The sequence below is a fragment of the Chrysochloris asiatica genome, unplaced genomic scaffold, assembly GCF_000296735.1.
Source record: "Chrysochloris asiatica unplaced genomic scaffold, ChrAsi1.0 scaffold00078, whole genome shotgun sequence".
NCBI classification, from domain to species: Eukaryota; Metazoa; Chordata; class Mammalia; order Afrosoricida; family Chrysochloridae; genus Chrysochloris; species Chrysochloris asiatica.
In genome coordinates, this window is record NW_006408596.1 from 4,564,123 (window position 1) to 4,580,398 (window position 16,276).

General features: G+C 39.8%; 2 protein-coding genes across 3 annotated transcripts in view; one reads left to right on the plus strand and one right to left on the minus strand.

Moving 5' to 3' along the window:
* The window catches only part of FAM216A (family with sequence similarity 216, member A), a 49,210-nt gene extending 36,643 nt beyond the window's left edge, over window positions 1-12,567 (plus strand). The window contains exons 3-7 of the mRNA XM_006865417.1: window positions 3,054-3,169; window positions 7,475-7,604; window positions 7,684-7,867; window positions 8,504-8,586; window positions 12,449-12,567. Coding sequence (XP_006865479.1) covers window positions 3,054-3,169; window positions 7,475-7,604; window positions 7,684-7,867; window positions 8,504-8,586; window positions 12,449-12,567 — 632 coding nt within the window. The remainder of the gene's footprint in view (window positions 1-3,053; window positions 3,170-7,474; window positions 7,605-7,683; window positions 7,868-8,503; window positions 8,587-12,448) is intronic.
* Window positions 1-16,276, minus strand: part of VPS29 (vacuolar protein sorting 29 homolog (S. cerevisiae)) — a 31,844-nt gene that overhangs the window by 1,877 nt on the left and 13,691 nt on the right. The gene's annotated exons all lie outside the window — the stretch shown is intronic.

Genomic DNA, 16,276 nt, shown 5'->3' on the forward strand with positions numbered 1-16,276 from the left:
GAATCCACTTTCAAGTTCCACAAATAAAGAGAAGAAAAAAGAACTTTGTGATGATGCAGTATAGTTGTTACAACATTCCTTCAGAGAAAAGCATATGGCATTACGAGATACACGTTTGAAAGAGAGAAAAAAAATGAAGCAAGTCTCCATTTCAAGGAGGATGCTAAAATATGTATCAATACTATGAAAATTAGTAAGTCAAGGATGTTTATATTAAGAAGTCCAGAAGCACTAGATTTTGAAAACCACAGTAAACATGGAAGCAAAAAAAATTTTTTAAATTGTCCTTTCATAATGAATAATGATGAATCCATGAAACATCCTGTAACGTGGATGAATCTGGAGGACGTTATGCTGAGTGAGATAATTCAGTCACAAAAGGACAAATATTGTATAATCCTACTACAAAAACTCTAGAATAGGTTTACACCCAGAAAGCAACATTCTTTTGATGGTTAGTATGGATAGGAAGGGGAGGGAGAGAAAATAACCTACTAGATTGTTGTTGTTAAGTGCCATCAAGTTGGTTCCAACACACAGCAATCCTGTATAGCGTTTTCAAGGAACAGCTGGTGATATTGAACCTCCGACCTTGTGCTTCAAACATACCTTGCGGTCGAGTGCTTAGCCTACAGTGCCACACAGGACTCCCATATATTAGATTTGTTATTGTTGTTGTTATGTGCCATGGAGTCAGTTCCAACTCATAGCGACCCTATACAGGGTTTCCGAAGCTGTAAATCTTCACGGGAGCAGAAAGCCTAATCTTTCTCCTGTGTAACAACTGGTAATTTTGAACTGCTGACCGTAAGTTTAGCAGCCCGATTCGTAACTACTATACTACATATTGTTGTTGTGAAGGGTTATCGAGTTGGTTCCAACCTATAGCGACCCTGTATAGGGTTTTCGAGGAACAGCTACATATTAGATACTTGTTAATTGCTGTTGAGTCAGCTCTGACTCATAGCGGCCCTGTATAGGGTTTCCAAAGAGTCAATGATGGGTGTGAACCTCCCACCTTATGATTAGCAGTCCAGTGCTTATCCTACAGCATCATAGGCAGGTATTAATTCTGGTTTAGGGAAAAACAATATACAATATGGGGAAAGTCAGTATAATATGACTAAGGTAAATGGCACTGAGAGGTACACAAGAACAAAGGGCAACTACAGTGAAAGCTGTAACATACAATTCTACAATAGTAATAGCAAACAAAAAGTTTCAAGTGGTTACAGAGGTAGATATGTCTGTTATATAAATGTGGGGGGGCAGATAGGAGTGTACTCAGGTACATATATGGATACATTGTTGTTGTTGTTAAATGCTATTGAGTCTGTTCTAATTCATAGGGCTTCCAAGGACTGGCTGGTGGGTTCAAACTGCCAGCCTTGCAGTTAGTATTTCAGTGTTTATCCTATAGCAGCACACCTGACTCTGTTTTGTGTATATCCATATATGATCCCTGGTGTGGTACTGTAGGATCAGCACTGGACTACACACAAGATACGCAGGCAGTTCAAATGCACCAGCTGCTCCTTAGAAACAGGGTCGCTATGAGTTGGAACTGACTCAACAGCACTTCACAACAACATAATCGTGCAGATGTGGGTTCAGTTCTGGAAACTTCTTAGACATATTTAAACCCTTTGTGGGACTGCGTTCCTGGGCTTGAAAGCTAATGACCCTAGTCTCAGAGGACATCTAGATCAACTGGCATAACATAGGTTAGAAAGATAATGTGCCACATCCTAGTTTTGTGAGTAGCATCTAGATTCTTAAAAGCTTGGAAGTGGTCAAGATACAATCATTGGTCTCTCTCCATCTGGAGCAAATGAGAATGAAGGAAGCCAGAAACTCAGATATATTAGTCCACAGGACTGATTGCCCCCATGAACCACAGCCTCCTCTAGCCTGAGACCTAAAACCAAAGATGAGAAGGCAAAGAACGAGAGGCAGGGAGACTGGAGGGGCAGAATCCAGGAAAATAGGGTAGAAATGAGGAGAGTATTGACACATTGTAGGGATAGCAACGTATGCCACTGAATAACTGGTATATAAATTGTTGAATGGAAAAATCATTTGCACAATAAAATGTTTTGTTTTCATGAGGCTATTCTTTCATTCTGCCTATAGTATTAAGTCCTGGTGTGGTGCTGTAGGATAAGCACTTGACTTCTAACCTCAAGGTCAGCAGTTCATACCTATCAATTACTGTTTGGAAACCCTATGCAGGATTGCTATGAATCGGAACCAACTTGACAACAACAACATAGAACTAAAAACAATGATATAATTGAACCTCTGGAAATATAAGTTTTAATAAACTATATATTCCTTTAGGATAAAATGTGTCTTATTCTATCTTGAATCCAATACAAGGAAATCCACTTAAAATTAATTCTATCAGGTGTGCTAGTTCTAAGATTCAATGGGTATGAGATATGGTATGTTGTTGGTAAGTGCCATTGAGTCAGTTCTGACTTTGAACCCCCAACTTTGTGGCTAGTAGTCCAGTGCTTATCCTACAGTGCCACACTAGGACTCCGAGATATGGTATAGTGGCACGATATATTCTGAGTATTCCTTAATATTAATGCATTCATATCTTAGCAAATAGAATTTTAAACTACACACAAAAGGAACATGAATGATAAAATATTGTTGTACATCTAAGACAAATTCTGCACATAGATTTCTTTTCAGTGTTTTTTAAATATATGATAAACTAAAAAACTGAATTACTATGAACAGTTTGCTTCTCAGCTGTGTTCAAAATCATGTGGTCCATATATAATTTAACAAAAGGAATCAACTTTGCTGTTTCTGAATTAATTTAAGTAACAATTATTTTAATGTTGCATAGTAAATGTTCATAAGTATGTGAAAGATGCTTGTGTGCTCTAAAAACAAATAACATAATTAGTTCCAAATTTAACAATCTGTTGTAAAATACTCATAATTACATTCTAGAATAATCATCGGTACATGTAAATATATAGATCTCTGTAATAATATGTTGGTTTTTGCTTATGAAAATGCCCTTACCTTTCCAGAAAGACTCAAAGATGGACACAAAGTTGACTCTCACACAGCCAAGCTGCAAGAGTTGTGGAAAACTCCTCAAACAATTCACATCCTTAAATCAATAAAGGATGCATCCTTCCGAAAGGTATGCTAACAAACAAACAAAAAAATGGCACTTAAATAATACTACTATGTATTTAGAGCAGAACTTTTAATGGAAGATAAGCTAATTAAAGGGAAAGACATGGCAGATAACAAGGTATTGCCAGCATATTGTCTGTTGTTGTTAAGTACTGTCAAGTGGACTCACAGCTACCCTATGTAGGGTTTCCAGGGAGTGGCTGGTGAGTTTGAATTGTCAACCTTGTGGTTAGCAGTCCTGTTTATCCTACAGTGCCACACCAGGAACCAATAAATATCTGGGGGGCAAATTCTTGCATAATTGAAAAAATTTTATTATCATAGATTCTTTATCACAAGAGTTCTTTTAGGGCTTTATGAGACTTGAGATCTAATGTACTGTACTCTGGAAGCTTTATACCCCAAGCACAAAGATGCTTAAGTAAAGTACCACCCTAGAGATGGAACCCAACCTCATAAAGATTTTACTCAAGAACTAAAAAATGAGAAACTTATTTTTAAAAGGCAATAAGCAAGCATTTTTCAGCTGTGAACCTGGACTGCCCATCACAGATCATAGCTGCTTAAAATACCATTTGTAAAGCAGTGTGAACTGGTTACTAAAGATCTGTGCAAACTGGTAAATTTTTCTGATTAGTATTTTGAATCTTTTCTAGTTTTATGCCCTATTTAATTCAGTAAATTGTGTGTGTGTGTAAACACATATACATGAGCTTCAAATAGCTCATGGAAAAATCATTGTTTTTTAAAAATTCTTTTTATATTTTTAATATTATTATTATTGTAAGTTTTTATTGTGAACTGAGCAATAGTTTATATGGGAGAACATCGGCTTTTCAATATCGGTTCATTGCAGTGATTACAATCTTTTCTGTGGATCATCATTCAACGGTATTTGCTTCCATTCCTTATTTGTTTTTTTTTTTGCAGGGGTCGGGATGTACACAGAAACACTCAGGAATGTATAATTTAAACAACCAAAGGGCACATTCTGCAAGCCTGTCTCTTGGCCACTAACACCTAGTCCCTCTCTTTCCATGAGTCCAGAGTCCTCATCTCTGGTGTTGCTGCTGCTCTGCATTGGGTCCTGCACTCTGCTTGTGCTCTTCTCTCTTGATGAAGGCTCTCTGTTTCTCTACTGTAAGATTAACTACTTCCCCAATTTTTTTTTTTTTTTAGGTTCAATGAAAGTAAAACTTTATTGAGGGCCCAAGGCCATGTGGCTCAGAAGAACCCCACTAGTGGGAGGCAGGGGAGCCAGCAGAGAGGAGTCCTTATTATTTAACCTTCTTCTTGCAGCACAGGTTGTTGCTGTGGCCACACTTCTTCTTGCAGCAATTCACAGCACAGGGGTGGAGGCGAGCGTAGCACTTGTGGCAGATCATCTTGTCACAGGTATACTTGTGGGTGAGCTGGTGCAGGGAAGGCTTGATGATGCCATCACGCAGACGCAGCACCAGATGCAGGGTGGACTCTTTCTGGATGTTGTAGTCTGAGAGAGTGCGGCCATCCTCCTGCTGTTTACCCGCAAAAATCAGACGCTGTTTGTCAGGGAGGATACCCTACTTGTCTTGGATTTTGGCTTTGATATTCTGGATGGTGTCACTGGGCTCCACCTCAGGAGTGATGGTCTTGCCCGTCAGGGTCTTCACAAAGATCTGCATCTCTGCGTCTGCCGTTTGGCTGCCTTGCTGAAGAGAAAGAGGGCCTACTCCCCCATTTTTGTTTCAAAACTTCACCTTTACAGTTGTGACAGTCGCAAATAGTCATGATAGCAATTTCTCACTGTTGAATCATAAGAATCTTATCCCCATCTCTTTTCACTAAACCCATCTAGACAAGATGAAAACTATTCAGTGGGGATTGCACCTTCCCCCGCACCCTCTTAAACTAAACTCCCTCTTGAAAACTTGTAAGCCAGTCTCTTTGTGCCTTTATCGCCCTCCTCATTTTAGGTAGCCAATGTCTAAGTTGCTCGTCCCTATCTAAAGGGGATAGGATAGATACTTGATATAAAGACTCCTTCCCTGTCAGTTAGTATCTTGAGCTATTACATCCATAAGTATAGGTCAAGTTCATAAAATTGTAGCAATTTACACTCATTTCCACTATAAAAAAAAAAAATTTTTTTTTACTCTTCCTCTAGTTGAGTTCTGATTATCAAGCCATTGAGGCTAGGTCAGATGGGTACTATCTGCAAGTTTGGGCATTCTTGTGCATCTCCTCTCACTTCCTATCAGCTGGATGCTTCATTCTCAGCTCTAGCCCTTCGTGGCTATGCCCTTGTCCATGGGCTCCGGAATCCCCAGGTCTCACCACACTTCAGACCAATCAGCCCTTTCTCTTTCTCTCATCTTCAGGTCAATGGTAATCTATAGAGCGTGGCTGAACTCAGCCCACTTCTTCATTGCTGCCTTTTCCTCTGTTCCACTCACCAATAGACCACCATGGTTGCCAGCAAGCTTACATGCCTACTCATGTGTTCCCTTTGAGTTTCTGTCTTGGAGGGCGGTTTGTCCTGAAGGGACTTGATTGCTTGCCTTGATGGCTCTCCAGTGAACAACTTGCTTGTTCTTGTAGTAGCCAATCATACTGCCTAATATTCTTTTAAAACTTTTATTATGAATTGAGTAATAGTTTACATTGGAAAAACATTGGTTTTCCCAATATAATCTATTTTTGTTTACAATTGTATTGTTTCATAAACCAATCATATTTTGTTTCATTGCAATGATTACAATCCTCTCCATGCACCATTTATTAACAGTAGTTGCCTCTGTTCCTTCTTTTTAAATTTTTTTTAATGTACACAAAAACACACAGAAATATGTAATCATTTAAACAACCAAAGGGCACATTTTGCAAGCTTGCCTCCTGCCTGCCAGCACATAGTCTTACTCTTTCCGTGAGTCTAGAGTCCTCAAGCTGCTCTCTCCCTCCATGTCATCATCTCTGGTACCGCTGCTTATCTGGTTAGGGTCCCACTTTCTCTTCATGCTCTTCTCTCTTGATGGTCCTTAGGTCCCCTGTTCCTGGAATGTAAGATGAACTACTCCCCCATTTTGTTACACTACTTCTACCTTTACAGTTGTGGCAATCACTATTAGTCATGATAACAATTACTTTTGATTTCACTACGGAATCAAAAGATTCCTATCCCCATCTCCTTTCACCAGACCCATCTACACATGATGAAAACTATCACTTGGGGATTCTACCTTCCCCCACTTTGCTCTGAAATGAAATTCCTTCTTGAAAATTTATAAGCCAGCCACTTCATGCCTTTATAGCATGCCCATTTTATGTAGCCAATGTCTAAGTTGCCTGTCCCTATAAACCCTGTGTACTGAGGGGATAGGCTGAATCTTTGATGTGAATATTCCTTTCCTCTCAGTTGGTATTTTGAGCTACTAAGTAAAGGTCAAGTTCATCAAATTATAGCAATTTATACCAATTTATTCTTGTTTCCTGTATCAAAGTTCTTTATCTAGACGAGTTCTGCTCATCATCAAGCCATCCAGGCTAGGTCAAATGGGTACTATCTGCAAGTTTGGGCGTTATTACGTGCCTCCCCCCACTTCATATCAACTGGATGCTTCACTCTCAGCTGTACCCCTCTGTGGCTAGGTCAGTGTCCATGGGCTCAGGAGTTCCCACATAGCCCTAAACTTCAGACCAACCAGCCCTTCCTCTTCTCTCTCTCATCTCAAGGATGCCATTATCTTGTATTTCAAAATTTCTTATGAACTTTTTGAAGCCCCCTCGTACACACACACAGTGGAATCTTCCATTTTAATGAATGTTAACTTAAAATCAGCAAGCAAAGTGAAAAATCTCAGTTAAAACTACTTATCCTGGAGACCCCCATGCTGTTCCTCAGCATGCCCAACAGAGCCATTTATCCTTCTGGTGCTGAGAAAACTGTTTTAGTTTAGAAGCAGCTGAGTAGTTGATCTGCTTTTAACTAACATGATTAAAAAAATTTTATAAAATAATTTAATTCAGGGGGCTTAAAAAAGTTTGAGAAGGCAATATGCATACAGTGAGAGACACATGGGAGCTAGTCTGAAACAGCCACTTCACACCTGCCTTGTTTTTCTAAAGCACTGGTTCTCAAACCTTGTAGCTACTTGAGCAGAATGTCAAGCATAGTCATGGGCACTGTTAAGAAGCCAAGTTAACAGAGTTAATTTGCATACTTTAAATGTATATATGGTGCAGTTCCACTGAATACATTCATCCTTTCAGATAAATTATTCGGCCAACCTGCTCTGTAATGCAAGCTAAATCCTCATTTAATCTGTTTCAGCATCCTGACCTCACCACAGGCCAAAAGCGCTATCTATGCAGCATCGCTAAGATCTATAATGCCAACTACCTGAGGACATTAATGAAGAGGCAGTACATGCATGCGATTCAGCACAGCTCCCTGAAGCCAGGCAGGTGCACTCCCTGTGAGTTCCTCCTGCGTTCTCCCAAGAAACAGGAGGGCCTTCTAACAGGTGGTTTGTATGACAGGTGTCCTCACTCATCACAGGAACCGCTTCAGCTCTCGTTATGCCCAGAAACAGTATCACCCCTGTACCACATGGCGACATCAACTGGAGCGAGAGGACTCGGCACGTCCCAACATCACCACTGCCTGTGCACCTGAGATGATGGTGCCGCATCCCCTCTGGCAACCACTAAGAAACAAAGAAGGGTCTGTTTATTAACGTTTAAGAGGGAGAAAATGTTCAATTTTATTTGAAGAGCCGTTAAATGAAACTAAAGTTTATGTTCCTTGAATACATAACTGAGTGAAGGTTTACAGAACAAATCATCAGTCTGCTCACAAACTTTTTGATGCCCCCTTCATAAGTTCATTTTGTTAAACTCAGAACAGGTTGGACAGAAAGCACAGAAGGATGTTCTTACTCTTCACTAAATTGATAAGGTTATGCCACTGCTTTTTTAGAAGTATTTTGTAGAAGTGTAAACGTTTCTTGATCAGCTCAAGACAGAAAACTTCCCTTTTCAAAATGATTCCTACTCAAATTCCAAATAATACAAACACTTCCAAAAGGAGAAAGCATATGGTTACCTCTGCACAGAAAAATACTATAAAACAAAAAAGGAAAGAGGGGGAGAAAAGAGATGGAGAACACGGAGCATTCAGCTTGTAATATAATAGTGAGCTTTGCATTTCAAGGTTTATGAGTCACTAGGAATTTGGGGGTTGAAAGACTATTTTCAGCAATACTGGCAGCTTAATTAAAAGAGTTTACATTGTTTCCCACGTGGATTAGACAGCTAGTCATCTGGTTGGCTTCAATTAAGATACTCCTTTTTCTTCTAGGTTAAAAAGTGGATATACAACTAAAACAAGATGTAAGTCACTGAAGATTTTTAGAAGACCAAGCAGACTGTTCATGCAACCAGGTAAATGCAAAATTTTAAAAATAAGCATCTGAAAAGAAATGATGTTTAAAATATATCCAACACAGTAGTTTTATTTCTATTAACCAAAGCCCAAAAACTGCTGCGGCCCAGTCAATTCTGACTCATGGTGACCCCATGTGTGTCAGAACAGAACAGCATTCCATAGGATTTTCAGCTGTTGGGTGGACTGAACTGCCAACCATTCAGTTAATAACAGTTTGCATTAGTTGCCGTTAGATTGTAGTGGCTTTACACTGTGAACTACATGATCTGCAGTTTGAACCCGCCAGCCACTCTGCAGGAGAAAGATGAGGCTTTCTGCTCCCACTAAGATTTAAGCCTTGGAAACCCTAGACAAGAGTCACTATGAGTGGGAACCTACTCACAGGCACTTAACAGTAACAGCAGGTACTACTGAGTTGGTTCCAACTCGTAGTGACCCTATGGCACAACAGAATCCTATGCACAACAAAACATTTCCCAGTCGTGTGCCATCGTCACAATTTTTGTTATAACTTGAGCCCACTGCTGCTGCCACTGTGCCAGTACATCTTGTTGGGGGGCCTTCCTCTTTTTTTTGCTGACCTTCCACTTTACCAAGCGTGATGTCCTTCTACAGTGACTGGTCCCTCCTGATAACATATCCAGAGTATGAGAGATGAAGTCTCTCTCCATCCTGGCTTCTCAGGAGCATTCTGGCTGTACTTCTTTCAACAGATTTGTTTGTTCTTCTGTCAGTCCATGGTATTGTTAATACTCTTCTCCAATACCGTAACTCAACTGCATGGTTTTCCTTACTCATTGTCCAACTTTTTCATGCATATGAGGCAAATTGAAAATCTCATAGCTTGAATCAGGCACACCTTTTCCTCAAAAAGGTATCTTTGCTCTTGGACACTTAAAAGCCTTATGCAGTAGATTTGCCTAATGGCAATATTTCATTTGACTTCTTGGCTGCTGCTTCCATGTGTGTTGATAGTGGGTCCAAGAAGAATGATGTCTTTGATAATTTCAATCTTTTTTCCACTTATCATTTTATTTATTGGTCCAGTGGTGAGGATTTTTGTTTTCTTTACATTGAAGTACATACAATCCATACTGAAGGCTGTGTTCTTTGATCTTCATCGGTTAAGTATTTCAAGTCCTCTTTGCTCCCAGCAAGCAAGATTGTACATATCACAGTTTGTTAATGAGTCTTCCACTAGTCCTGATGCCATGTTCTTGTACATATAATACAGTTTCTCAGATTATTGGTCAGCATAAAAACTGAGTAAGTACGGTGAAGGAATACAGCCCTGGTGCACACCTTTCCTGATTTTAAACGATTCAGTATCTCCTTAATCTGTTTGAACAACTACCTCTTAGTCTATGTACAGGTTCCTCATGAGCAAAATCAGATAGATGTTCTGGAATACCCATTCTTTGCAATGTTATCCATAGCTTGTCATGATCCACACAGTCAAAAGCTGTTGCATAGTCAATAAAGTAAACATATTTTCTGGTATTCACTGATTTCAGCCAAGATCCATCTGACATCAGTAGTGATAATCCCTAGCTCCACATCCTCTTCTGAATACAGCCTGGATTTCTGGCAGTTCTCTGTTAATGTACTGTTACAGCCATTTTTGAATTATCAGCCCAATTTTACTTGCATGTGATATAAATGGTATTTGTTCGATTATTTCTGTATTCTGTTGGGTCACCTCTCTTTGGAGTGGGCACAAATATGGATCTCTTCCAGTTGGCCAGTTAGCTGTCTTCCCAATTTATTGGCGAAGATGAGTGAGTGCCTACAATGTTGCATTGTTTGTTAAAATTTTTCAATGTGTATTCCGTCAATTCCCGGAGCCTTGCTTTTCGCCAATGCCTTAAGTGCAGCTTGGACTTCCTCCTTCAGTACCATCAGTTATTGATCACATGCTACACCTCGTGAAATGGTTGTACAGCGACTAGTTATTTTTGATACTGTGACTCTGTGTAGTCCTTCAATCTTCTTTTAATGTTTTCTGTATCTTTATTTTGCCCATGGTATCCTTCAGTATTTCAAGTCGAGGCTTGAACTTTTTTTTTTTCAGTTTTCAGCTTGAGAAATGCTGGGCATGTTCTTCCCTTTAGGATTTTAGCTCCAGGTCTTTGCACATTTCATTATGATGCTTCACTTTGTTACTAATTTGTTGTTCTTATGTGCCACTGAGTTGGTTCTGACTCATAGTGACCCTGTATAGGGTTTTAGAGGAGTGGCTAGTGAGCTTGACCCACCGACCTTGTGATTCAAACCTACTTTGCAGTCCAGTGCATTAACCCTTAGCACCATGCCAGGAGTCCTGGTTATTATTAATAATAGCACAGCTATTGTTAATAATAGATGTGCACAAACTGTGCTACCAACGGACATACAGAAAATTAAACGTGAAATACAGGTTTTGCTTTAAAATAACACACTGCTCAGAGAAGTGAAATCCAGGTATTTCTAAATTCTAGATATTTACACTATCAAGGCTGTTGTTAGTCCTGATCTATTTCAACACTTGGTGGCCCTGCATGTGCAGAGTAGCTGCTGAGTCGGGTTTTCAAGGCTGTGACTTTAGAAGCAGATGCCCAGGTTTCCTTCATTGGTTGTCCAGTCCAGTACTTAGGTGTTACTCCATTCAGTAACTCTAAATATCAAAGTTAAATACTTAATAAAAAATGACTTTTAAGTCAAAGCATGTCTTTATGACAGTGCTGGATTTACATTATCAACATATTTTGTATTGCATCTAGTCAGGGTTCACATGTAAGAATTCCTGAGTGATGCAAACAGTTAACATGTTCAGCCTCTAGCCAAAAGAATGGAGGTTCAAGTCCATCCAGAAATTCCTTGGAAGAAAGGCCTGATTATCTACTTCCAAAATATCAGCCATTGAAAATTCTATGGAGCACATTTCTGTCTGACATGCATAGAGTCACCTTGGGATTGACAGCAACTAGTTACATCACTCATACTGTTTTGTTTAATAGCCATGCCAAACCATTGGAGGTGAGCCAGCTAGGTGATATAAACATTTACAGGTACAACTCAAATCCAAACTTGGGAAAGATCAGTGTAAAGAATCCTTCTACAGAGTACCACAAAATGAAAAAGTCAAGAAGAGAGTCTGAATATTCCGATGTGTTCCTCTCAGAACTGGTAAGGTAGAAAGGATTAAATGGAAATAAACAAATTTCCTAAAGTTCCTATCGTAGTAGTTAGGAAAGTTAGGACTTGGGCCTACTGAATTGCAAAGTGCTATGTGACACCACCACTTAGCTCTGCAGTAAATACCATACTGAACTTGTCCAATGAGGGACAGGATAGATGAGAAGGTAAGCCTAGTTCCAAAAAGAAGAGTAGGAAAAATCCCAGATAAAAGGAAAGTTTCTGTGATCGCCAGAAAAATGAGAAGGAACTAAAGGGAATGGAGAGAGATCCTAAAGACAAGCAATTGGCTAGCCTAAGTCCCGCCCTAAAGATTTTTGCTGATTCTATTGAAAGAAATTGAATTCCTGGTGTAGCGATGTAGGATCAGCACCGGACAGCAGACCACAAGGTCAGCAGTTCAAACCCACCAGCTATTCCGTGGATGCTGAGTTGGAACCAACTTGACAGTACTAACAGTAACATTGAAGGAGATTACGAAAATCAATTAAAAAAATACTTAGTAACAGAAAACCTGTACAGCAACTTAGCTAGAATACAGTACTGTGGATCTTATTTTAAAAAGATTTGGGGAAAGGGAGATGCCTTTGCTGAAGATTATGATTACATGCAAATCTGAATTTCCAGTATGAAACAGAACTTTATTTCCAAACCAGACCGTATACACTCTTCTTTTTCCTTCAGTTTCTACAAAAGATTTGGAATCATACATGAATGAAGAGAAAAAGGAAGAAGATTTACTCAATAAGTGTATGCAATCAATGTCAATTGAAGAACAAGGAGAACATCTGATGTTGACCTGACATTGTTGTCATGTGTGTTGAATTTAAACACCAATTTTCATCCAGACCATGTGCCAAAGGTGTTGGGGGGGGGGGGGGGGGGGGGGGGGGGGGGGGGGGGGGGGGGGGGGGGGGGGGGGGGGGGGGGGGGGGGGGGAAGATGTTGTGAATTGTCTTCTCTGTGATTAGGATTAGGATAATGGTATTAATCACCACTAAGTCATTACGTAATTGTGGTTCGTTCAGGTACTTTTACAGCAGTGTGACTGTTTGATGTAGAGCTCACTGTGCCAATGGTATTTGTGTAATAAAATTTATGTGTAATACAAGCTTGTATTTCTAGCTAGATACTATTAAACTTTTTCTTGCCACTAAATTTATATTATTTTTTAAAAGCCTAATAAATGCATTATATAATCCCTTTTGCCTACAACTGCAACATATACAATATTCTATATTTTAATCAGTCTGAGGAAAACATCCTGATATAGAACAGCATTTCAAGATTTAACATCCTGACTTATAAAGTTAAGTGCTATCAAAAGCCTGTTCCGACAATGTTGTTGCTTAGTGCCATCAAGTCAGTTCCCACTCGTATGGACCTTATGTAGTTTTTGAGGAGCGGCTACTGAGTTTGAACTGCCGATCTTGTGCTTAGCAGTCCAATACTTATCCTACAGTGCCACGCCAGATTTATAAAGTTAAGTGCCATAGAGTTGGTTCCTACCCATAGCAACCCTGTATAGGTTTTCTGAGGAGCACCTGGTGAGCTTGAACCGCCCGACCTTGCAGTTCAAATGGCTTTGCAGTCTGGCGCATTAACCCACACCACCACATCAGGACTCCAAGGTTTCTAAAGTAGACAACAATATTTGCCACTTTGTGGTTAAAAAAATGGAAATAGCAACTTGTCCTATTTTATGAAAATTGCTATGCACGTGCCTGGACTCTCATAGTAAGTTGGGAGTACTTGCACTGATGAAAGAATTCTACCCATTCTACACTTGCTTGTCCTTCTCGACTACAATATTTTAAAATATCTTGCTGAACCTTAAAAAATGGGAAGGCAGAAACACGATGGCAGATTGGGTGGAAGTGCAATAAGGAGCTCCATGAGCAACAACATAGGATACCGGACCAAGCAGACTCAGGGGATGGTCCCAGAACTCTGAACCACATATAAAGGACTATCTAGAAGGCTGGAAGGCTTAGAGCTAGGGGAATTTGTAGCAGAAGCAAGAAATCCATTGCTTTCTAATTCAAGAAACTCAGCTGCTCCAGGAGCCACCATCTTGGGTGAGACCAAGCAGGAGAAGGATCAGAGCAGCCATGGATGCCTGACAGAACCACAGACATAAAGGTGTGGACATTCTTTTCTTTTGGTATCTGTTCGTTGGTCCTTTGCTGTCTGCGCACTTCTATTCTTGTGACTAGAGGGTGCCTGAGCTAGTGGACGCTCCAGCCCCATCCTCGGAGGGTTCTACTACGCATGTGCACAGATCTCATAATTTAAAGAAACGGTTTCCACTTAAAACCAAACGGCCACAGCCGGCCCTGAACTGTTTATAACTAGAAAAAAGGCCTGAACGGGGATTGTGGAGCAGGACAGGCAGACTAAAAAGGAAAGAGGCCAAAAATTAAACCCTAAGCTATGTCAAAACGACCAACAGTGGCATCTTGAAATATCTCAAGAAAAAGAGTGAAAAGGGAAGCCCATTTCCTGATCACATCTACCTGGAGGCAATCAGAAAGCATTAAAAAAAAAACAAAAAAACCACCAAAACACACACCCATCTAAGTATTAAGGCCACAGATAACCCCTGAAAATGCCTAAAAAAACAGAAGAAGATGACCATATCTGCACATGTCCAGAAGCGAGATAAAGTGACTAAGGCAAATGAGCTGGAAGTAGACCTGCACTCCATACTGGAAGATGGGCAGGGTTTGGAAATGCGTGAGAAGGAATTCAGAGAAATGATTATAAAATGTATCAAAACACTATATAAAAGAGTTGAGAAAAATAAGGAAAAAGTCAGGTAAGTGCTACAGGAACAATCAAATAAGATAGATACTGCATTGGAAACAATTCAAAACCTACAGAAAGAGGTCCAAATGATTAATAATAGAATATCAGAAATGGACAATACACTGATAGGGCAAAGGAGTAGAATTGAAGAGATACAATCCAGAACTAGTGAGCTAGAAGATAAATCTCTCAACACTACTAACTAAGATAGAAGACCAAACATAAAAAAGGACAAAAAAATCTGAAGAAGGCCTAAGATTCATGTTGGACAACATGAAGAAGAGTAAACAACATGAAGAAGAGTAACTTAAGAATTATTGGCATTCCGGAAAAGGAACAATCACACAAGTCCACAGAGGAGATAATTGAAGAACTTCTAGAAGAAAATTTTCCTAACATCCAGAAAAGTGAAAAGATAAGCATTCAAGAAGCTCAACAAACCCTAGGAAGGATAGACCCTAAAAGACAATCACCAAGACATATAATAATCAAGCTGTCTCCAAAATCAAAGATAAAGACAGGATTTTGAAAGCAGCAAGGGAAAAGAGAAGTGTAACATACAAAGGTAAGCAAATCAGATTAAGCTTAAGACTTCTCAACAGAAACCATGCAGGCAAGAAGACAATGGGGAGACATATATAAAACCCCGAAAGAAAAAAACTGCAACCTAAGAATCCTCTACCCAGCAAAGCTGTCAATCAAATGCGATGGTGTAAACAAAGCATTCCATAATAAACAGAAGCTAAGGGATTTTGCCAAAGCCAATCCTGCTATGAGAAACATCCTGAAAGAAGTTCTGTGGACTGAGAACCAGCAAGAACAGACAACCACTACAAAATGACGTACGTGACAGCATCAACCTGAACTCAAATTGACAAATGGAAGAGTCAAGAACAGAATAAAATGGAAAGAACAGAGGATTTGGGAGGTCATTCTATGATCAAAACAATTACAATGTGAAAGAAGGTAAACAGAGGAACAGAGATCCAGGTGGTGGGAAGGTCAAGTAGATTACAGGATAAAATAAGAGTGTCTTAAATGGAGGGTAGAACTAATGGAATATAAGGTAACCACAATGGGGTTGGGGTGGGGGGTTTAGTTTGGGTGTTGGGGAGGGCAATACAAGAAGGGGGTTGGAGGCAGAACAAGATAGATAGGGGAACACTGAGACAGGTTTGCATGGTCTAGTGGAACAGAGGTAAATAGTGATGCATTTACCTTGAAACAACAGGGCTCTGGGATACAGGGATCTAGGATTAGCTTGAAGAGGGTAAATAATACTAAAATTCTTGACTGCCTTATGAATATTAATTTCCCTTGCCTACTATTGTACAATAGACACTTGAGTGGGATACAAAGGAATGTTGGGAACATGACTAGAGAAAACTTGTAAGCCCGTCTTCAGCCTATAACTGATTGGAATACCTCAAAGGGGTTCTACAACTTGCCCAATGAAATAGGCCTCGTGCAAAGCCTTTACAGAGTACAGGACTTTAGGTGGAATCCTGAGTCCCATCCAGAACCTAATGAGGTGGGACATTCCCAATAGAAAGGACAAGCAGACTGGAACAGCTACAGTGAATGAAGATACATCTTCAAAGAAAGATCATCAGGAAAAACCCGAAACAAAAATGTCAGCATGACTGACTACTACAAGAATAAGCAAGCTATTCGCCAGGAAGACATCAAGTGCCTTCAGGACAA